The sequence below is a fragment of the Tachysurus vachellii genome, chromosome 6, assembly GCF_030014155.1.
Source record: "Tachysurus vachellii isolate PV-2020 chromosome 6, HZAU_Pvac_v1, whole genome shotgun sequence".
NCBI classification, from domain to species: domain Eukaryota; kingdom Metazoa; phylum Chordata; class Actinopteri; order Siluriformes; family Bagridae; genus Tachysurus; species Tachysurus vachellii.
In genome coordinates this window covers 20257497-20282109 of record NC_083465.1, presented here as the reverse complement: position 1 = coordinate 20282109, position 24613 = coordinate 20257497, and the positions used below count along the sequence as shown (strand labels likewise).

General features: G+C 38.9%; 1 protein-coding gene across 2 annotated transcripts; it reads right to left on the bottom strand.

Moving 5' to 3' along the window:
• Positions 1-924: 924 nt before the first annotated feature.
• On the bottom strand, positions 925-24613 carry marchf5 (membrane-associated ring finger (C3HC4) 5). Of its 2 annotated transcripts, none has more exons than XM_060872785.1 (6): positions 24212-24613; positions 10459-10661; positions 4185-4315; positions 3898-4081; positions 3222-3406; positions 925-2845 (listed from the first exon to the last, which is right to left on the bottom strand). In XM_060872785.1, exons 1-6 carry the CDS (start codon positions 24253-24255, stop codon positions 2729-2731), a joined length of 864 nt encoding a protein of 287 aa, XP_060728768.1. In that variant the 5' UTR covers positions 24256-24613; the 3' UTR covers positions 925-2728. The 2 variants fall into 2 exon arrangements, with proteins under 2 accessions (XP_060728768.1, XP_060728769.1); XM_060872786.1 differs by having other exon boundaries at positions 3222-3388; positions 24212-24611.

Sequence of the window (24613 nt, the reverse complement as noted above, 5' to 3'; positions counted from 1 at the left end):
TTTGGTTTCAGCTTTCAGCTCATTATGAAAACAAGGTTTCAGATGTGACGCTCATCATGCCGGTTCTCGCTGGCAGAAATAAGCACCTCGCGTTAAGAGCGATATTGCAGGGTCGACGGCCTGAACATGCCGTTAAGTCTCAATCAGGTCGGTGATGTTGGAATGTTAGAAAGCACTTCAGAGCTTTTTATCTGCATCGGGTTCCTCTGCATGGTGAAGGTGGTGGTAGATGAGCATCTCTCAGGTCTCGCCTAGCCTTGCTAAGCCTAACCACTGCACTGTCGTTTTCTGTCTATGGCAAAACCAGGTTTATTTTAGACCTCTAGAACACTCAGGCCTGTTACTATAATGCTGCATTTACTAGAAAATAACTGTGCTGGTGTAGTTTTATTCCTTCATGGATCATAATCATATCCACTACGAGTAAGAAACAGTGGTATCTCATCATTCTAGTTAGATAATCAACCAAATGTATAGTAGTTCACTTTAAAACAGCTACTTTATCCAATGCACTTTTTTTTTGTGCACCAAAATTGCTATATGGGAATGGCTCCTTTTTAAACAAATTAGACGCATTGTTTTTACAGCTAACTAATGAAGTTTCGAAGCGCACGTATTTAGATGTTCAATAAGGAAAAATGAGTGATGACAAATTAAATGAATTAAAAGAATTGCTGTGAAGTAACATTATAACCCCTTTAGAACAGGCGATGTTTGAGCTCTAGTGAATGCTATTGTGAGACTGGTGTACAATTAAAACTTATCAAATGAATTCCGGGTTGCTTCTTGTTAAAGATTATAGATGTTAAATTGTACAGTGTTAAACACATTTCAAAAAGTGCACCATCACAGGAAACTGGTTTTGGATATTTGGCATTTTCATTTGGGATTTAAACTTTTAAAAAAAGGCCCATAAGTCAGTCAAGCAGTGGAAAAATACATTTATTGACAAATCGACCAGAAGCAATATCTGTATATACAAGTCATGTGTTTATAGTGAGTTTTCTAATATATTCAAAGCACTGGTTAGACACAGTGATTAATTGATTATTGGCTGAAAATGGCAGTAACCATTTGGGTAAAGATAAGCCTGGGGCTTTCATCAAGCTTTTTTCCTTTCATGTGCATGAACAATTTTGACATGTTTTCTGAATTACATTGGTTGTATTGAGTGTATAACAAAAGCTGTGTCTGGCACTATATTAAAACCTGCCACGGTAGCTACTCCGCATTAAAGGCTGAAGTTTACTGCATTGAAAAAGCTGAGCACAACGCTGTCGTCCTTCACACTGCAGTCAGTTGTTATTTACATGCGATTTTCCCAAGGAAATAAAATCCCTCACTTTTTTTTTAAATGTAATACACTTACATCTCTTAGTTCTGACCAAGTTTCTTATACAAAGGGCGATCATAAATGCAGTTACTTAGGAGTGATCACATGGACAGAAAGTCACTTAAATCGATCCATCTGTTAGTCATGATAACCATCACACACCTTCCATTATTATAAAGCACTCAGGCAATGTTCCCTGTAGTTAACCATAGACGCTCATCTTATTTATTCTCTATTCGTTTGGAGACATTTCAGGAGAAAGTGACCTGGTCACCACATCAGAGGGAAAGTCTCAGGCTTACTGTGGATGAAATGGATTAAATGTAGTGGGGCTCATTAAGAATGAGTGAAGGATGAGACAGTGATCAGAGATAATGGCTTTTCCGGAAGTTAGATTTTGAAAACCACTTGTTGATGATCACCGAGTAATCTTATTCAGTGGGTCATTTTCTTTTAGACCGTTAAACAGAGCAAGAAATTAGTCAGTTTGGAGACTTTTTTTTTTTTTAAAGAAATTTTTGACCTTTTTGTGGTGAGCACGTTCTCGGGATGGTCAAGAAAATTCATTTTCAAATCAATTCTTCTTAACTTCATTATTGTACCAAACTGATAGAGGCTTTTCAAGCTTATAGAAAGATTTTGCATTAGTCATGGTGTAGATGATACTCCCGTAGCACCTCATCGTTTTACAACCGAGACAGGGATCTGGATGCGTGTTAATACTAGTCTGAACTGCAAATACATAGTAGGTTAAAATTCTTGTCTCAGACTAGAATAAATGTAGATCCAGAAACCCAAATGATCTCCATTAAAATATAAAGTAGGGTGAGTAAATCAGTGTCTCTGATTGTATACATTTATATTTGTAGCAGCATGTAATGTCAGCTCTGAAAGAGTAGTCACCAAAAGGCAATATTTCTAATCCATCTCAAAATCATAGTATTTATAAAAAAAAAATCAGTCATTTATTCACATAAAACTCTTAGAATTCAACATGTTCTTAACTTAAAAATACTACAACCTATAAAATACAGAAAAGAAGGAACCTCTGCCAGCTCTGATTATAACATGAGAAGAATCTGAATCTTTACTTGTACATACAGATGGAAGAGAGTAAAAATAATCACATTCTCAGGGAGAGACAAAACCGAACAGCTTGCGTGAATCAGAAATGCTTTGGGGTGCTGCAACGTTCGTCCCTATGTCCACTCCCCTACTCTCAAATACACATTTCTTAAGTTGTAGCAACCAGGTTTAAGCTTGTTCCAGCAGCAGACGTCTGTATTCGCTCCACAGCATGCACGCACACCGACACACACATACACACACACAACATGGTGCAGATGGCATGGAGATCTGTGTCTTAAAGGGCTGCGGACATTCGCTCTTTGTCCCTCAGGCTTCTTCCTGCTCTGGAAAGTTGAGGATCTTGCGATGGGCCTGGCGAAGGTACTGCTGCTGTTTAAAGTACACCTTAAACGCACCTTTAATGGCCACAAATGCAATGCCACCCTGCAGAAAGAGGAAGCATCGTGATGCACTATGATTGAATTTGAGACATTTTTGCACACACGTTGTCTAACCAATGACCTGTACAGATGCAATCATACTACATGACATGGTCACTGATAAAGAACAATAATCAACCATGGGGTGGCATAATACACCTGCCACATGGCATTATTACTGTTAGCCCCATGAAGTAGAATATTTTCCTGTAACTGCATTTCCTCACATGCTGTATGTGTGGGGAAAATTTCCCCAAGTATCTTATGCTGTCCTTTTATATGCCTTGCTGCCCCTCCTTAATTCTCATGGACAAAATCTTTGAGACTCAAACACATTTCAATCATCCTTAGCGTTTTAAAAATAAAGGTTTGCAGCCTACCAGGATGGTCCTCTGCAGGTTGGAGTTGACACGGCTAAACATGAGCTTGCCTACGATGGTGGCGATGGTGGGGAACACCAGCGCTCCACACAGGATCCGAGTGGCTGATACGTGATCGGCTAACGGACTTGCCTCGGCAGGGATTCTGGGAACTGGACATCCAATCCCTACAAAACATGGGTGGTCTGGATTCAAAATAAATAAGGCATCAACAGCAGGAGGATGGATTTACAGATAGCGCTAATTATAATGCTGTGTTTGAAAATGTCATAGTATGTCAGACAATTTGTCTAATCATAAGTACATGTGAGTAAGTAAAGTGCTGACATCTAGTAAGTTTAATTATACCACATTACAGTAACAGCATGTTTTTCCATCTGGTGGAAACATGACCACTGACATTTTATAAATACTAGGACAGAGGAATAGACACTATATGAGCTGCTGTCATCAGAAAATCAACAGTAATTCCACTTATTTTCCAGTTTTTTTTTTTCTTCACCCAGCTGCTCTCAGGTGATTAGTATAAATAGATGAGTTATTAATCTTTCAGTCCAGAGCAGCATTTTCGGGTACAGCACTCTCCCCGATACAGTGCACAGACATCCTGTAAACTAGGGCAAGAAAACTCTAAAGCAGACACCCAAAACACAACAGACATGGATGGGACTCTAACCAGGGAAGATGCTGTTGAGGATCTGCAGCTTGTTAGAATACTTCCTCCACAGACGCAGCACATAGTCCTCCCAGCGTATCATCTTTCCCAGAATGAGCATGACTGGGATGGTGGGCAGTCCGATAAGGAGGAACAGCGGATCAGCCCTCTCCATCACGTCCAGCCCTTCCTTATGGCCAACCACCTTTTGGGGGGGAAAAAAAAAAAAAAAAGTTAGCCATCAAATTGTACACTTTTTCTTGAACATGAAATTTAACAGGTGTGTGTGTGTGTGTGTGTGTGTGTACCTGCATTACTGTGACTGCTCCATATGTGACCGCAGTCCAATAGATGGAGCCCACCATGATGCCAGCTGCAGCGAATGGGCATGCTTTGGAAATAAGCCTGTCTGCCAAATCCAGCACATACACAATGGGTCCTGTATATGGAGTGACAGAGAGAGACAAAGACAGAGACAAAGTTAGATCTATTTAGTCCTCAGGATCTTTAACTCAACAAATACATGTTACAGCATTTCAGGATTTTTAAGGTGTTCATTACAAAGGATTTAGAACGACTACATCAGTATAAAAAGCACAGGTTTAACACAACTGGTATTGAATAAAGGAATAAAGGACTAAAGGAAGAGAAAAGGAACAATCAGAAGTCATGGGCATACAAGGGGCTGCATCTCCAGCAGGGGGCAGCAGATCAATTTCTGGTGCATCCTCATTAGTCCCTTCTCCCTTGTTTACCAGCTGATGCTAAACTTATTCACTCTGCAAACTCCAGCCCTGGTAGGAAGCAGGGCTGCACAGTCCTTTCATAATCTATTAAAAACAAATCTGATTAGAATTGAACTTTTTCCTGCAGCACTGGGGTTGGGAACAGAACACAGCTATCATTAAAGCTATACATTACTATGCAATAAGCGATTACCAGGATGACGACCAGCTCACATGAAAATACGATGCAGAAGTTCTCTAGCGTGTGATCAGACACTCTCACTACTACATTCTTTAGACCAATTTCTGGCAACCCTGCCCTGCATAGTTTCTGCTTCCCTGCTGTAACACACTGGTCAGAAATAATGCGCTAATTAACATGTCCTCCGTGAATGGTTGTACAGTAGGTGTGTCTGAATACATTTCCTACACACCCAAAAAAAGAGAAACAAAAATTTGCCATTCATTAAGTTAATTAGATTGTGATCACTGAATATGAAAGCAATAGGGGAAACCCATGAAGCATACTTCTGTGTGAATTCCACACACGGAATGTCAGTTTACTGGCACTGACTGAAACTAGGCTGAAGCTGATTGACTGCTGCTCCTTGATTGTCTATTATTACTTTGCTATTTATCCTTATGCATGTTTACAACGAACCTCACCGACTAGAAAGTCACTTTTACAGCAGTTTATTAAGGAAGGATGCATTCATCTCAGCATTAATAAATTCACAGCTTCACTTTATACATCTTTCACTTTCTGTCTATTCTTCTCTGACTCACATTCTTGAGCAGCTTATAAGACACACAACATTTTACCACCGGGATGCCTGACTTCCTCCCTCCGTGCTGTCACGTTTATAACCTCTTAATATGCTTAAAAACAGTGTGTCTGGAAACAGCACTAAGGCTACTGGAAGTTGACCTTCAAGGGTTTAAGATTTTAGCAGAACATTTAAAAAATAAATAAATAATGTATTTGAGGCAGAAAAAGAAAAGAATCATTTCAACTCAAGTGAAAGCAAGGACATGGTGTGATTTAATAAAGGACAGGGCTGTTAATCTTACGCAGACTGGTTTGAATGAAACTCTGACTGCTCCCTTCCCTTTAAAAAGCAAACTGTGTGGCACTGTTGCCATGGCGCCGCAGACTGGCAAGGAAAGTACTGAGCATTCCAGACACTGGTGAGCGCCTCCCTTTCAGTTCATATCCTTCTTTTCTCCTACGATGGTGACAAAATGCCTTGCGGTGTCAACTCTACTCACATGCACAAGTTCACATTACAGGATTAAAAAGCTGGTTTCCAAGACCTGTCTACAGTTTCAATGACAGCTATTCTCACCGCCAGCCAGAGTAAGAACACAAACATATTTATCATGTCTAAGTGGTTCATTATGAGCGTTTAACATGAGTGGTCACATAAACCAACCACTGCCATGAGTCACTTAATGTATTGGTACTGGCACTGTAACTTGGGAAACCTTATTGAAAGCATGTGATTCAACAAGGTCAAAGAGCCCAAAAAAAAAAACACATTGGGAAAAGTGATAAACATGGACACTTAAACACCCAAAGCTAACACAGTGTCCTCCATTTGTAATGTTAATGCACTTAGGAGATTAAATTTGAGTTTTTTTTTTTTTTATAAAGCATTTCTGAACTTGGAGAGCCTTTGCGTTTTAGACATCAACAATGCAGCCACTTTGCAGGGCAGTGCTTGCTTTAAGCCATACCTGCCTGTGCCAAGCTCATCAATATCCCTCACTAGAAGATCCATCCGTCTCTGATGACAGTGCCGGAACCCCTACATCTTTCTCCCTGTCTAAGCATTACAGCATGGCACTGTGGGGAGGCTGGGGGTGGAAGTCATCCCTAATGGTTATTGGAAAAAGGAAAAGCTGACCCATTTCTTTCTACTGCCGGCCACATATTCCATAATTAAGATAATTTTTAAAAGTGGGTGCAAATTGAGCTACCCTGAGCTCCAGGCCTGATGGAATAACTGTTTCCAGCCACTCTGAGCCAGCAGCTGGCTGTCTACAAAAACATTTTGTCCATGTTGTTGGCCACCTGACGACAGCTACATGAAACCTCGGTGTCTTTTTTTTTCTTGGTCTTACATAAATCCTAAGCTCAACCTGACCAAAAAAAATATGGTCGAGTGACGCAACTCATAATTAAACGTAAATTTGAGAATGAAAAGTCGTTTGTTTCACTGAAGAATCCCCATCAGTGTTAGGCCTTTAATTCAGACTCGTGCCAAAGACTTCATCCGGACTGGCGCGAGCAATGGATGACTTGCGCAGTACAGCTTGAAACTGTCAATAGCAAAAGAGGAACATTGTGGAACTTCAAATCAGGCTCTTAAAAACAAAACAAAAAACAACAACCTAGAGCCAAAGTTATTAAATAGTTGGAAGTGTGAAATGTATTGACTGCAAAAGGTTTAAATATTAGGTTGATTATTTAACTGTATACAGTAATAGTTTGGTCACTTTTTTTTGCAGCCATATATCTTCGTATAAGTGAATTCTCCCCAGAACTCAATCAAATATAATTACTTTTGATAATTATAGTAAAGTCCACCAGTGCGACAAAAAACCTAAATAAAATAACTAAATAACAAATGATTACAGGCTCTCTGGTTAAGTTTAATGCATCACACTTTGATAACCAGTAAACTCGGAAGTATAGTGTACCTTTAAAATGCATTAACGCAGTTAGAATTACGGTGCTTTCTTCTGTGGCCTGTTTTTGAGCTTCAAGCGAACAAAATGTACTTTTTGTAGCCAGGTAAGTGGAGTTAGGTACACTTTAACTGTATGTGTAAACTGCTGTGTAATGACTGAAAACATCCCAGGATCTGCTGCAGGGTGTCGCTCCAGTGTTCAACTCCTCATACACACACACCAGCACTCAAAACATCACTGTAAAAAGAAATACTCTACAATAGTTTGAGGTCCATTTGGTCCATTTTAAATTTTAAAAATGAAAGGATTTAGAATGAAGTAAATATAAATTCTCTACATTTTATATGCTCAGTAACTGCTGCATGTCCAGTCATTTCTTGCTCAGCATAGAGTTAATGCATCATGCATCGTTGGAACAGTAATAAAGCATAAAGCTGACAGAGCTGGTTGCGGCCTTTTCTCTTCCTGTCAGCACTCTGAGCGGTAAGGTCAGCTGTGTTTGCTTACTTTAAGCCTAAAAATAATAAATCAGCAACACCTATGCAATCAGCAAAGTTTTAGGCTTTAAATGGTTCGTCAGTGCGAGAGAAGTTTCATATCGTGACTAAGCAGGAGATGGAGATGTTTGCTGACATTCTTTCTTGCCCTCCCTTCCTACAAGAGCATGTGGCTAAAAAGGAAATAGGTTGAGCAAAGTTGAAGCCCTGTCAGACTGTCTGCTCCTAGATCCGTTCTTCTTTACAATGACCTCATCAAAGACATTATAACACAATTAAGGTCAGGACTCGTGCCTCTTCTCTCATTAAACGTGAAGCTGCCTTTTCCTTCATGTGTGTCCATCCACTTGTACTCCTGCATAGCAACAGGAAATCTCCTTCTTCAAATTCAGCTCAAGTCCCAAATCAAATATTCACTGGTAGACATTCAAGCCAGAATGTTTGAAGAAGGAAGTGTTTAATGGATTGGGAAAGCTTAACTTTAAACAAAAAACAAAAAAAAAACAGACCAAGGTAGTCTTTGTGCCCATTCCGGCTCCTTCCTCTCCCCACCTTCCTCTTTCTTTTGCAAGGTGAATGAAGCACACATACAGTGCAATTTCACAGTTGGCCACGGACAAGGAGGTGAAATGATACAGACAGCATTATCCAGAAATAAACCAACATGAGCCCGACACAGCCAGACAGTAGGCAAGAACAGAGGAAATGGAGAAAGAACAAAAAGAAGGGTTTTATTAAGACTTTCTGAAGATTATTCAATCCATTTAGAAGCACAAAGACAGAGAAAAATCACTGACAAGCAGACTCCAAAATGACATCTGCTCACTACAGAATAAAATTCCTATTTGTATCTAAAAGGTCTCTAGTTGATGATATACATCAAAAATCATCGCCACTGCATAAATAAATGTGTTTTTGAAAGAAAAGGACTAATATAAATGTGGATAACTGGCCTTTATTAACTCATTAGAACAGGTCCTTACACAAAGTCCTATGACCTTGGTGGGGAGGGGGAGAGAGAGGGAGAGAGGGAGAGAGAGAAACTTACATTGACAAGGAACAAGAGAAAAAGACACATATGGAAAGTGTGAGAGCGAGAGAGACATAGGGAATAGGAAAGACAGGTACAAAAAGTTGGGTAGACAAATAGTTAGACAGTGTGACAAAGTCCAGACTGTGCATTCGATGAAGATGTAAGTTGCGCCCAGCAGATACAGCACATCATGTCGGGCAGCACAGCAAACACACTATAAATAACTCACTGCCTGTTTACTGCCACATCAGACACACACTATCTCTTGGTCATGGCTCACTCTCAATAAGAGCTGCCCCTAACCTCAAAATGAGCAGCAGGGGTGGATTAGGCAACCTTGCCTGAAGCTTTATAATTTCCTGCTCCAACTCAACTAGAATCCACCAGAAAAAACGTTCACCTTTGTGTTTCCTACACAGGGGGATTTTGAATGTGTTGACAGGTATATTGGTTGTTTGATATGGGCCAGAGACAGCTAATAACCTTGTTGTGTCAGCAAGCTTCACCATAGACACAAAAGATGACCCTTTCCTAGGAAGGTTCCTTGTTTCTAAAAACATACTGAGATCATCACCCTGTTTCTGAGTATGAACTCTCTTAGCTGAGGAATCGAACTGAGACGACAAATGAAAATGAGGGAAAAGCCACCCGAGGAAAAGAGGAAGTGAAGAACATGAAGAGTCACATTTTGACTAAAGTTGAAAAAAAAAAGGAGGATTGGAGGCTACACCATGTGGACAGCATTCCTCACAAAGGATAAGGAAATGAAGCACTGGAGCACACACACAGACCTCTTTAATCACTAAGTGACCCCCTGTGGGAAAGTCCCTGGACCCATAGAGGATGGGATTAGGGCTTCATAACATAGCAATATCTCATTGTGCAGTGCTATGCTGCCATGTTGTAATCTCCAGTGGCCACTGGAATTATTCTTAATAGTTGGTAGGCTATAGGTTTGATTTGTCTATTCTTTCTATTTTCAGATGTTTCCTGGAACCTGTGTTTTATACACATTTCTCAAACATTCTTCCCCCAGTCTTGTAAGGTGAAATGACTTCGCGCTTCCATGCTTTCATTCCACCATCAAAAGAATTCAGCTTGTCTTGGTTTACGTCTTGTTCGTGAGTCTCCAAATTGACAGTTGAAACTTTTAGCACAGCCCTAAGATGAAGAATGACCATTTTCTCCCTTGCCACCAAATAGCTATGAGTCTCATAGGTGAAAAAATAAAGATTTTGTGTGTAAAATTTATTCCAAGGGGAAAAAAATCTTATTCATTGCTGAATAATCATCTATGACAGTGTTTATATAAATATGAAGTTAGACAGAGGCCAAATTCCTGTTGCAGATTCCTACTGAACATCCTAATAAAGAATCACAACGAAGGTTATAGCTCTGGAAAAGATTAACATTAAGTTATTTAGAACAGGACTTTAGTCAGGGTGAAATGGCAAAATTGTTGGGCATGATTGCTGGTTCTGATCATTAAAGTCACTTAATCTCCCCCCGTAAGCAAAAAATAAATCTCAGGGTTGCAAAGACTCTTCGACAGATAGGTCATAGATAGCCTTATGTAAGTGTCCTGTGCTTGTTGGTATCAGAGGTTAAAACTCAGTAGCAGCATTACACATACCTAGCGTGGGGAAGACAATGAGGTACTCGGCATTGCACTGAGGACAGGCCACACGTGCTGTACTGTTGCCCCGCTGCTTCTCGTCTACCCAGCGCTGCAAGCAGGTTTGATGCACCCACTTGGTGGAGCCGCGGCATCGGCACGGCCGCACCCACTCAGCAGTGCGGTCATCCTCATCTGTGGCAAAACACACCCAGCAACTCCTGTACAACACAGAGGTTGAAAGAAAAATGAGGAACGTACATTCTGTTACAATTTCTATTCATCAAAAAAGCTCCAGAGGACAAACTGAACATCCGGTAATAATAGCACTATTAAACACTGCTTTCTGCTAAATAATAAAACACTTACGTTTATACCAGTAATTTTCTGCTAGTAGAAGCTAGATATGACCTAAACAACCGAATACTGGAAAAGGAAAAATTTAAACGCCTGTGAATCACTAGCGGCATTTATTATGAACAAACCCAAGTGTAATTGTAGCACTACACAGCCAGTTTGGGAGGAGAGGGAAAAGTACTGTCTTGCTGGTGTGTTGGTATTTTGACTCCTTTCCAGATGCACATTACCTTGAAAATCCAGTAGAACCTGACCCTGGACCTGACAGTACATTATAAAGGACATGATTCAAAAACATTTAGCAACGTTTGCATTTTAATTTGTGAAATGTCTGAAAGCTTTTTGAAAAGCTGTTCCTCTTTACAAGCTTTATACACAACCATTCGTTTCAGAACGATGCAAGAAAGAGAAAACCAAGGTGTTGGTCTGCTATAGCAGTACAGCAGTCACTTTAGAAAACCAGGGGGAAAAATGTCACGTAATAGTTTTTAAAATTTTTCTTCAATGAGTGATTGGAACAGTAAAAATAAGACTACCGTTGACACCTGCCTGTTTAAAAAAAGAAGGGAAAAAAGAGCAAGAAAGGAGGGAGGCAGAATAAAAACAGAAGACAGAATGAGAGCAAGAATCATTACAGAGCAGCAAAGGAAGGACAGCCCAGCATTCTGCGTCAGTGACTAAGCACAAGTTAAAAAATATCATTAGCTCAGCATCAGAAAAAGAAACTCGATGAAATGAAAAACAAAGGAAAGCCCATTAAGCTCGTCAAAGCATATGTGGCAAGTACTGTGGTTTACCACTTAATAAATTAGATTTTTTTGTCATCTTCTGAACAAAGAATAGAGGTCAAACATCAATCCAATTAAAAATATAATAATCCACCAAAATGAGGACAAAAGCACAGCCAAAAAAATGCAAAATGTAAAATGCAAAAGGCACCATTTCCAACCCAAATTCCCACGTTGTGTGAGGAACTCGGAGCTAAAGTCCTTCGCATGCAATTTTCTTGCCACTTTAGGTCGTGTTTTTTTATTTCCTAATCTATACATTACTCAGCCATAACACATTTGACCACATAACCTGGATAATGGTACAGAAGGCCATTGTGCCGAGTAGTAAAATTTACGACTGGGTATGGGACAAAATCTCAAGTAAGTAAACCACCACGAGCACCTGAGTGAACTATTATCAACAAAAAGTGAGGTTTACAGAGAAAATGAAAAATGAAAGCATCAATATTCAACCATGCTTCACTACTGATTCATATCCAATCCTATTCTGACTATCTACAACCACATCCTTCCTTTGTATGTGGAAATAAAACACTTAATAAGGCCAACCAGGTACCTCTATATTTCCATTATTGATTGCCAGCAAAAGGGTTTGTACCGTGACGATAACCTGTCAACAAATGATAGACAGCCCCGATTTCCCAAGAGCTTTTTTAATATTTGTTCCCACATTTACATTTATAGTCCCATTTCCTTAATTGCACTGAAACTTGTGCATTTGGTATTTCACTGGTCCACTGAAACAATGATTAATTTCCAGAGTGCAAACAATCTATGCGAAACAATAATTACTGTAGCGCACGGGAGCAGAAAACTTGAAACCGAGTAAATAATGAGACATCTGCTGATAAGCGATAAGACGGACGCTATTTTGAGCTCTAGCGTGGATGTCGCCCACACGACCCCTATTAAGAGGAAAGCGTCCGATATGCCAAAAATCTCAATTAATGATTACACATAGCTGGATAGGTTTAAAAATAACAGCATGAATGACAACAGATTTAATGTTAGATTTAATCCATTTTAAACCCTTTTATTTATATATTATGTATGCACATACATATATACACACACACACACGCTTTTCAGTGTAGCTATAAAAGAGTCTCAGGTCATTCGTCAGCAGGGAGTCTACTTTCTCTCTATGCGCTTCACTCACATTGGACTGAGGTTGCAACAGCCTGCTACAGGATGTTAGTGGAGAGTCAAACATGCCGCAGCCCAATCGCAAACTACTCCATTTATAATTCAAAGCTCAGCCTTGCTATAAATAATGCAGGGCAAATCTCTGGTCCTCTGTCAGTATTGCCCGTCCCAGTGTGTGCTGCGGCAGGAGGACAGACACTGCTCTTCATCTCACACGACCATTCTCTCGGGTAATTCTTTCCATCCAGTGCTTCTGAATTAAACATGAATGGCATAGCTGCTCAAATAACTTAGGAGAACAACCCTGAGTCTTATCTGACAAACTATTAACCTCTAGTACTGCTGGGTCCAAAGGCCATAAGGCGACACCACACTTGCTAAAACATCATAAATTCATTCTGTAGAACCTTAGATTATTAAGAAAAGCTGTAAATGACGTCTAATGATTCTCAAATAGGGAAACAGGATTCACCACTAAATAAGAGAAAATACCAAAGTTCAGGTCACCTGAGATATGCATGTACTCACTGTCCTGAACTATAAATCACCGGGGAAATTCTCAGACAAACAGCTCTCCAAATGAATAAACCCACCAGGTAAATTTGAACTTTTAACAGATATAGAATGAGGAACGATGGAAAGGTTTTTGTCCCCCAAGCTTCTCTTACTTTTGTTTCTGTAACTCTGCCTCCCTCATAACGATCGCTGATAGAGAAGAACGGAAATGCAATCCACTTCCGTGAAACTCAAACCTCTGTCCGAGAACACACGGACACGACATAATACAAACATACAGAGAAAAGCCATTTATTTCAAGTCTTTGAGGGAGGGGTTCTCAGCATTTTTGGCCAGTGACCCCATTTTAAAAGCTCTTTTGTGTTCCGGTTCCCATGCTGCAATTCACGCAACATTCTTTTAACAAGTGTAAAGCCCATTTCACACAATGACTATCATGACAGCATGTTGGACATGCGGTCTGGTCTAAAACCAGCTTAAAAGAAGTTCCAAATTGAATGAAGACTAATGAAATTTTACAATGAGCTGGCATTTTTATTAAATATAAAATAGAAATCAAGTCTACATGCATCTACATGCATTATAAATGCCTGGGAAAATGCCTCAGTCTCGGCCAAGGTAGACAAGGTTTTTACAACAAAACATACTTCACCTCTCGTTACAAAAGTACGGCCCAGACTGCCTCAGTCCTGACCAACAGAACTCTTCTCTGCGTAATGCTTTGCCAGGAATATGGCATTTTTTCTTCCTGTTCCATTCTGGGATTTTCTTCAGGGTCCTTCATTTTTGTTTGTTTACTGTACGGTTAGGCTCCTTTTTGGAGAAACGGTTGACCACTACAGAACTTTCCAGTTTCTCGTTCTGAAAACATGTGGTAGTGTTAAGCTGGCTTTACACTACAATGTTGGATTTTGCAATCACAGACAAAAATCACAAAATATAATGGAATTCTTTGGGTGTGGGACAAATCAACATGTTCACGAGCGACTGACTTAATACACAAATAACAAACTTTAATAAACAAACAAAAAAATCAGACCGACTTCTGTTGCGATGCTCTGAAGGCCACAAGCAGAAATGGACAGGAAAAATAGCCTTATTACCAGATACACACGATGTTTAATAAAAGTTCTAGTAGTAAAAAAATTAAAAAATTCTAGGTCCAAAAGTCAATGCCTGGTGTAAGCAGAACACAATAATTATCTTATCACAAGAATAATCAATTTGATTTTAATTCAATTAAGTTAATCAGTTACTATATATTTCTGACATGCATCCGTAACGAATGAGCCGGAGGTGACGGTGACAAGAGATGATGTAAAGAAGAAACCTTAAATGGAACCAGACTCAGAAGGGAACCTCATGATCATTTGGGTGATCGTATATATCATATCATTAGGAAATCTTCATTATATAATATGACATGAACGCATTTTAAGGTTTTGTTGCTACTAACTTGATCGAGTAATAATATTAAAAGTTGGCTGGAATAATAAAGTCTAAGCCAGACTTAAGATTGTCACAATTCAGTTGCATTCTGTTGCCTGGTAATGCTTTACCAAAAAAAAAAAAAGCCAGGCAATATGGTATAGTTGAAGCTTGTCACAAAGCCTGTGATACTATACGTCTTGCCTCAGGATAATGGACATAGATTAAAAAATCCACATAAAAATGAAACGGCTCTTCTTAGAGTCACGGCCACTGTGCTAAATCAGAAATTACAACTTTAATAGCTGTGGGAACTGTGGGATATCTGTAGAATGTTAAACAGCAGGACAGACACATGGCCTGTCCTCTGGTTTCCACTCACTACAAATTACAGCCTAAAAAGTATGATCTGAAGACCAGCTGAGCAACTAAAACAAACTTCTCCTCATCAACATGGACCTGAAAGCTAAGCCTTTATCCGTTTCGACACAAGCCTTGAGTCGAGCCTTAGATCGCCAGAAAAGGGGAACCGTCTCTTCCTGCTGTGGATCTGAGCCTGGCTTTACTGCAGCAGATCAGTACACAGTGTTCTACCCAAGACCTGGATCTGTTACAACACAATGAAAATAGAAAGGCAAGGAAGGAGAAGAGAAAGTTAATGATCTCCTGTGTTCAAAGCAGAGATAAAGAAATGCTGCAATATGCTAGAAAATGTTCATGTTTATTAGAATATTGCTGCATGACACGACATGTATGACCTGGGGAAATCCTATTCAAAAATCACCAGGTTGGAAGAAATTTACCTAAAATGACAGGTTTGCTTCTTTCTTTCTGGAAACACCGACACATTTCCCCAATAAAATGTGTGGAACATTAAAATGGAGTGAGGGGCTAAATTTTTACTGCAAAAACTAGTTCAAGTTGAAACGTTACAAAGCTCCATAAGTCATTACTTTTGTAAACTGCTTTTTACTACAGTTAGTTCTGGTCCTTACTCTGAGTGTTTAAAGAGTGTGTTTTTATCAAATATCAGCACTGAAACTTCTTATTCATTATTATCCTGCTTGTCTGTGTTCTCAATGTAAAACTTCAAATCTAGCAACAGTCCGGGTTCAGTTAGCGACATCAGAGATAAACCATGAATTTTTCATGAATACAACTTCTGAGAGGAAGATAAAAAAGAAGCAGTGAAAAATCATTAGCAAATCATTGTGAGCTAGCTAGCTAGCCAGCAGCTTATTGGTGAGTCTGCCTTCTTTGGGAGGTATTTCCAATAGAAAAGTAAAAATTAAAAAAATCTATTTGGTCATATTGTGCCAAAAATATCAGAAAAGGAACAATTTTTTGTTTACAGAACCGTTGTATAAATGCAATATTACACCTGTGCGGTTTGACGCATGAAATGTTTTTAGCTTTAAAACAGAAGGTCCACAGATGCCGTATTGGCGGTTTAGGTAATGCTAAAGATTGGGTCATGCTTTGGAGTGAATACAGAACATCAGATCTTTCAATGTTGTAGGTCACTTTCTGAATCAAATGCCAGAACAAATCAGTCTTAACTTCACATTTTCAATAGGTTAATTCAAGATTTTTTTTTCTCCACTGAGAATTCAAAAGTTTCTGCCTCTCTCAATGTGTGTAGCAAGCAGGCATCCAGTAGTGTTGGGTGATTTCCCTGCTTAAAAATTTAACTCAGCAGATAATAAGCAGGTTTAATGGGTGCTTTTGAGAAAACAAACCAACCTGTGCTGGACTCAACCCTCAACAAAACCTCAATTTATCTCGAACCGACTTCAAGCACTTTATTCCCCATAGGCAAAAACCTGAGTACGCTTTATTACACCACACCTTGCCACTTTTCCAAAACACACTGGATGAGGGAACAGGGGCTCATAACAGAATACCATTGGCCATCTTCTGTATCATACAGTCAGTGGCAACATTTTAATAAGAGCAAATTAAATGTTATTTTGCTTTATATAATTCAACAGGATTCGGCATGTTTTCCCCTTTGACACATTCAGCTGTCATTCTCAAGTCTTGGATCAGGTGGCAAGAACTGAGAACCACAGCCTCTAAAATAAGCAATGTAGCAGACTGTGTGTGTGTGTGTGGGTTCCCACTGAAGAACAATTCTACTTTCTGTTGTGATGCTAAACCTCATTACAATCACCTTTGTTACTGAGAAGAGCAATCTCACTCTGGCATTCAAAATTAAGATCCCAGACCCTTGGGTTACCATTAACATTTCAGTATGCAGGATATAACCCTAAGGGTCCATTAGATAGCATCTTCGGGCCAGGAAAATGATCCTGCTCACCTTTTTTTTTTTTTGTCCGACTGCAGCCAAGTTACACTACACAGATAGAGAAGCTCCACCTGATGAACACATAACACTACGCTCATCTTCAAATGCATTATGGTGCTACCAAATGAAATCTGGGAGTGTATCTTAAGCTTTCAATCATGATTTAAATCTGAGCAAGTCCACAGATCTGAGCAGCTGAGCTTTAGGGAACATTCTCTGGGGCTCAACAGTGGCTCTTTGTCAGTTGTGGGATTTGAACTCACAACCTATAAATAAAACCACTTCATATATATATATGCTACACCAATACAGAACCTAATCAAAAGAGCTTCCCTAAAACCCCTTGTCCTCTCCGACATGCCCCTCAGGCAAAGACACAATCCACAAGCATTTATGTCTGAAGTCCGCTTTGAACTTGACCCGGGCAACCGTGCAGGCGGCTTTGTAATCTTTTCGACGTGTTTTAAGTATTTGAGAACTTTGCCAAACAAAGAAATGGACAGCAACCCAAATACCTTCAGCCAACTGATGGGTGTGAAGATCCACGTTTCATCATGTGAATAAAAACCCCACAGAAGCTTAAACAAATCACATCCAGAAAGCACTGATCCAGGGAACACCAGACATGTCATTATGTATGCCACTGATGGCTTGCCATTTTTGTACAAGTCCATTTAGATGTAGCTCTTAAAAAGAGGGATTCAAGTCACCTCGACAAAGGCTTCTCTCACACAGCTGAAGTCATGTGACTGTGAGAACCTGCTGGATGTTCCATACAATGGTGCTTCATAACCCTGTATGACATTACAGGAAACAAACATTACTAGTCACTTACTATTCCTCAATATAAAGGAATGGTTTCCGTTGCACTGTATAGCGACTTCCGTCTTTAAAGCAGGATCGAGTTCCCAGTGGAAAAGTAAACACAGCTGTTCATCACTAGACAGCATTCGTTTATTAATAATGAGAATCAACAATCCAGCAGGTACTGGAACGGTTTCTATTTAACATTTGTTAATTGATTACATTATAGCTTAAAAAATGATCTAAAAGGATACAATATTTACTGTCAACTTAACGCTACGGTAACATTAATGGTAATGATCATTAGAAAGTGATTATTATATAGGATGTCTTTAATTACTGGGTTTATTTGTAGCTTATTTTGAATGAACCGCAGTAGCTGCCGTCTGACTTCAGAACAGGGAACAAAACATCTTTCTCGGATGCCTCTTAATATCCATTGTCTGTGCTGCCAAATAGATAAAGCCATCAACGTCTTCTCGTGCAAAACATGAATCAGAGCTTAAACATAAGTGTTTTAAGGCGACTTTGCTATGCAAGAAATCAATATGTATGACACACAGACAAAAATGCATGTGTAGTTAATATCTTTTTAAACGTGTCTAGTTACAGCCAATAACTTTGTCAGACGTACTTACAGCCCTGACTAGTTTTGCAGCCATTGCTGAACCTGCTTATGGCCAATTAATGGGTTAAAAAAGGACTGCACGATTATTCTAGTGATTAGCAGCCATAGCTGGCCTGAAACCAGCTTCCACTGTTTGCTGCTGTCACAATGTAACATGAACACAACCTACGTCATGTAAGTTTGCCCATCTTCTTTCCTTGGCAGATTAATGGCACAGTAGGATAATGGGGATATTTCATCCAATCTCACATGCCTAAAGCAAACTCGACTCTAGAGCACAGGTTAATCAGGCGTACACACCAAAATACAACACTGTGTTTCATATGTCAATAACGGTATTTAACGAACAGAACTTCCTTGCAGAAACTACCATCTTGTAGGATTGCCTCGGTTATTAGGTGGGGGCTTTTGGGGGATATGGAACTTTCATTTGCAGTCAAGGAAGCAAATCTGAACTTGGATATTTGTCTACATTTGACTCGAAGAGACAGCTGTGTTCTCCTGAAGGGCCCAACCCCCAAAACCTGCACACACGAGCGCATGGGAGTGTCACAAGACCCACTACATATCACGTTCCACCTGCAAAGCCAACAAGAACGTCAACTGGGCTGTCATAAGAAAACGCAGCATACTGTGCTAAGAAGAAAAGGCTTCAATTCCATACTACTTCATGATTTATTGCCAATAAAAAAATTGTTAAATCTCTTTACAAATACAAAAAGATTAATGAATGAGATTAGCTCATTGGCTTACGGTGTATAGTTCTATCTAAAATACATCTTCGTATTATACAGCCTGAGCAGTGTCGAACAGGGGGTTTTTTGTTTGTTTTTTAAACCAGCCAGGACGCATGACCCATACAAATGCAAGTTTTACTGTGATTTATTTATCGGTGCTCTGATGTTATCCCTGTCTGGCCACTTTTAGTGTGGCTGGACATGAAAACCTAGATGGTAAATAAAATCATGGTTTGTTTAAAACATTATACAATGCTTTATCTGTTCTAGCTCTTTATTCTTCTTCTGTTTGTTTGTTTCTTATTTATAGCCGGTTGAAACCAACTGGTTTCTCAGGGCTGTTACTGACACACCTGGGCCGGAATTACATCCTGATCATTTCTTACATCATGTATGCTTTTCAGTGGCTCAACTCAGTAGCTAAAACCTGCTGAATGTACACGGTCTAGCAAAACAGACTAATGTTTGTACTGATATTTGTGCTCCTTCTTTAAAAAAAAAAAAACAATACAATTTATGTTGGTTTTGGCGTAAAGCATAAAGCGTAGAACAAATACTGATTCTTGTTCCATATTAGTTTTCCAAAATGTTTACTGAAGAAAAACCACTGAAGGCAATGCAAAACCCAACAACTAAAAATCCCTTTAATATTTAAAAAAAACACCTTGCACCGTTTCCTTTTATTTTTAAAAAATCAATTAGAGTTCATCGTCTAGACCGGGCCCGTGCGGCTTAACGACAAAGTATCTTTCCTGTGCCCGCAAACAAAACAGTGTTTCGCTGTGACTAAGAGGGAGTGCGGACAGAAAGCGAAACTACGATAGATGGCTTTCTAAATAAAAGAAAATGAAGGACAGTAAGTGACGAGAGCAGCTATGAAAGGTCAGAGAGGATCCAAGTGTGGCTCTCACTTTTCTAGAACTGAAAGACTGCATTGCGGAGGAAAGCAGCTGGGGGTGGCAGGCCTTGATAAAAGCTCTTCTCAGCCTTCTGCCCTAAGCTGATAGAGTCCATTACACATTAACCGATCACTCACTGCCTATGACATATAGCACCACGCTGTTATCTGTTGCTGCATGTGGCAAGCGTTAGCAATGAGGCAGTACAACTAGAACTGCCCTGGAGCAGAGGCAGAGGAACAGCTGACATTATATATATTTAGAAAACAGCATAACCAATACAGCTAAGTTTTATATTAAGACATTAAGATTATTTTAGAAAGTCTTTAGGACAGAGGGTGTCATGTTTTTTTGTTTTTTTTTTTCCAATAACATGACAAGCTGCATTTTTTTTTTTTTGTTGTTGGCTAGCATGGGATTGTCTTTCAGGGGTATTTTTCTGACTGACTCCGACTCACTTTCCCCCAGACTTTTAGGAGCATGAAGCACAGAAAAGCACAAAGCAGACCTGCGAAATCTCACTGAATTTGCGCTGGTCTAAATAAACAAATGGAAAAAAAAAAAAAAAAAAAAAAAAAAAAAATACACAGTACACAACAAAACACAAATATATCCAATTATCCAACAGTAGGCCATCCTGAGAGCTCCATATAAAACAGCTGTACGACTTGCTACTGATACAAATTCCAAAGCAAAATGAAATCAGATGATCATTCACTTACTTCGAAAACAAAAACAGAAACAAACGCCTTATCTGTTAAGCAAGGAATAAGCTGAAACTTGATCTGTCCTTAATCCTTCCTTCTCTTGCTCTTCCCTGTTTCCTCATACAGAGCGATTTACTTAAGTACTTTGTGGTCACGGTTTAATTTTAGTATTATACCAGAGATGCTCTCCGTCTCTTTATCTATTCTCTGCCAGACACAACTACACTAATCTCATGGATTTGGCTTCCTTTTAATGCAGAAGTGAAGCGGCTCAAATCAATAAAACAAAGCAAAAAAGAGAAAGTCTTGTGTAATGAACAAATTAAAACACAATCTTGGATTTCCTTGACTTTTAACAGTAAACTTGGCTGCTTGTGCATTCTGTCCAGTCCCAAGCTGGACCTGAGCATGGACTGTGAGGCAAATGCAACTCTCAGTGGAAAAGAAAGAAGAGAGGAAGAAGGGGGGGGAAAAAAACAAAGAAACAAAAAAAACCCACCACCACACAGCCAAGGTCAGGACGCAGAAGAGCCTTGCAGCACAACAGGCTAAAAAGACATGCAGCAAATCGATAACTCGTTGCTGCAACATGACCAGAGTCACAGCCACACTGCCAAAAGCCTGCTATATTTAAACAACCTGAGATGACAAACAAGCAAGCAGAGCACTGGATAATAATGTAGCTGCAGGGTTGCTTATCTCGGGTACATTTTAAACTGTCCACTTACTATGAAACCTTTACCACCGTGGAGTTAGGTTTGTGCCGGATATTTATCTTTGAAATTAAATTCCACAAGTGCCTAGAAGGCTGAGGTATGATGTACTGTAGAAACACATACATTTCTGACTCAAGCTCAAGTTTAATATGAAAACTAATCTGTAACCCATAAGAGGTCTGTTTGCTTCTAATATTTTATACCTTAATGGCACTGATTACAAGTCAGTTGTCTGGACTAAAGATGCACTGTTTAAAGTTCTAGCACAATTATTCTGCCAACTTAAGACTTAAAAAGACTTAAGAGAACAATAACATGAGCTTACCATACTTTTTGCAAAAAATACTTTTTAGTTAAAAAAAAAAAAGAATTCTTTAAAAGGACTTAAAATAATGTCTTGGTGCAATTACAAATATAGTCTTTAAACCTTCTTTAAAAATAAATGCATCCATAATAAGCAACCATGAAAACATGAGTTATGACCTTATTATAAACTATGCAATGAACAGTAATGTGAACTTTTGAAATAATATTGATGCATTTACATGATTTTTTCTCTTAAAAAAAAAAAAACATTGCACATTTGACAGGTGTGTAAAGGGTGAAAAGGTGTGACAGGTGTGTAAGGGGTAAAAAGAAAAAACACAATGTGATGTGAATACATCATACACATGTTTGGGCTTGTGCTTAAAACAGGTGTAAGGGAGGGGAAAAAACAACTGCGTATCTACCTCTATAAATCGTATCTAATGTGCTCCTACATACTTGATGATCATTAGTTTAAATAAAATACTTGAATTTAACTGAGGAATAATTACAGGCCTAATAAACACGGAATACAAATAGACAACCCTCTCAATCTTGGAGCAATAACCTAACTTTTGTGTTGCTATCGGTCAGTGAAGGAGATTAATCAACTTGCTGTGATGCTGGTGTTATTTTTTAAGCTACAAAAATATAGAGCTGTACTTTATCAACTAGACACCATTATTTATCTAGCAGGGCTTTAGAAGCTGCAGGGGAAGTGTGTATCTCAAAGGGTATTTGACTTACCTACCTACCCTTAATTGTAGCTATAAATAGTTGAAAAGCATAATGTCTTATTCATTAATTTATTTTGATGTGTTATACAAGGCTTAAAAGACTTCCTATAGAATACCCAAAAGTGTTTTAGTCCTTACATAAAACTGTCTGAAATCGCCCCAAGGCCTAGACCAAAAGAAGATGCTGAAGCTTGTCTGACTGAGGTTGTTGCCAGTAGAGATAACCTCCAACTGCTTTATCTATAACATTAAACTATGCCAGAATTCAATAGGCCTTGTCTACACTGTACACGCTAGACAAACAGCAAAAACATAACGGTGATAAATAATTGTGTGCTCTATATACACAGCACATTTTTAACTCCTGTGGTGACAAACAGCCCAAAAACTACAAAAAAGAAGAAATGCGTCCCTGAAGACTACAAACAGAATGACCTAGTCCATAAAAAAAGCAATTTAAAATAAAAATAGTGGAACAGGTGTACCTTAAGGAAAAAATAGGGACAGGAGTTTTCTAGAAGAGCAGTTATATAAGCAGCAGAGAGCCCATTGAGGAAAGCTGCGAGTGAGTGAAAAGGAAGGAATTATATAAGAACCTAGATTTGTTCATAGATACTCTAACAATCTTACCAGTGGCATCCAACATTACTCGTATAAAACATTGTTTCTTTTTTTCTCATCACTCTGTCTTATATCATCTTCATCTGTCTTATATCATCAAAAACGACACTTAAATTCTAAAAAGTGTGAATCTGAATAAATCAATTTAATCCTTCGTATCCTGAGGACAGGTGTGTGGGGACAGGATGGCAATACATCGAAAGAACAGAACATGTACAGCGTTTTGTCCATCATCTTTTTGGTTTAGTTACATCATCTTTCTGTTTTTCCCCCTTTACACTTTTACTTCAGCTTTTTGCATATAACATTAAAACAATTGTCATGTTATGTTTGTAATCCAAATATATTTGGTGCCCTAAAAAAAATGACTGCACATACTTTTTAGATAAAATGATCGGTTTGGAAAACTTATTAATTTACTTTTTAACCAAAACTGTACAGTCAACTTACAATTACAACTTCAACGTCAAAAACATCTACAACAATCTGTGTACAAATTTTGAACTGATGATGTTTTGATTGTTTACAAATTTTTAGTACTTGTGGTCATTAAACACCTGAAAAACCTGGTACCCAGAGAGCGCAGACAGCTTGGTGCAAAATTCTGTACATCCTTTCAACTAAATAGAAGACAACTGTATTTTTAAACAAGTGGTTTAATGTTACATTTTTTTTTAACAACTTTTTGTAAACGGTTGTTAATTCTCACAAATACACCGAGTTGTTTTGCAGTTGATATCCCTTACTTTAATAGACATTTGTGAAATCTTGCACGTAGTTTTTGGGTAACAGTTAGTTGCCTCCAGTTTTGTCTTAAGGGGTGTGTAAACTTTTGCACTCAACTGTATGCGCTGACTGTACACACTATCGCAAGTCCAAATTATAACATTTCAGGTAGATTGAAAATACATTACAAAATAAAGGACACGTCTCACGGGTTTTAATAAAACTAAAGAAAACGGCCAAACTTATAATCGGTCATTAAGCGCGTGCTTAAAAAAATATTGCTAAAAACATGCTAACTTAGCTAATAGGTGCTTAGATTTAATTTACGTTGTTAATTTACATACCTGTCCAACATTTGTTGCATAGCAACGGAGTTCTCCTCTGCCATAGCTGTAGCCTTTAATATCACACAGGATTCGTGTTTTTTTTTTCTTTCTTACAAACTGTTAAGCGTTATAGCGGAAGCTAAGCTAAGCTAAGCTAGGCTAGGCTAAGCTAAGCTAACACCTCGCTACGCTGTAGCAGTTATGCTAGCTAACTAGCTGCGTTAGGACGCACAACGCTATGCTAAACTCTTACATAACCTAATAACTCACACTATCACTACTCCAAAGCTCACGGATAACGTTCTCGCACCACACAACTAATACTTTATATGATCTTGGCGTTATCGCGTCAATATGACCGCTTGACTCCATTTACAACTCCTGACTGTGCGCTGAAATAGGAGACGCACTGCGCATGCG

Excerpts from the sequence above, each read along its gene's own strand:
- marchf5 (XM_060872785.1), bottom strand. The coding sequence starts at position 24,255 with ATGGCAGAGGAGAACTCCGTTGCTATGCAACAAATGTTGGACAG. Across the intron at positions 10,662-24,211 it reads ATGCAACAAATGTTGGACAG|GAGTTGCTGGGTGTGTTTTG; the intron begins GTATGTAAATTA and ends TGTGTTGTACAG. Across the intron at positions 4,316-10,458 it reads CATTGTCTTCCCCACGCTAG|GACCCATTGTGTATGTGCTG; the intron begins GTATGTGTAATG and ends CTCCATATACAG.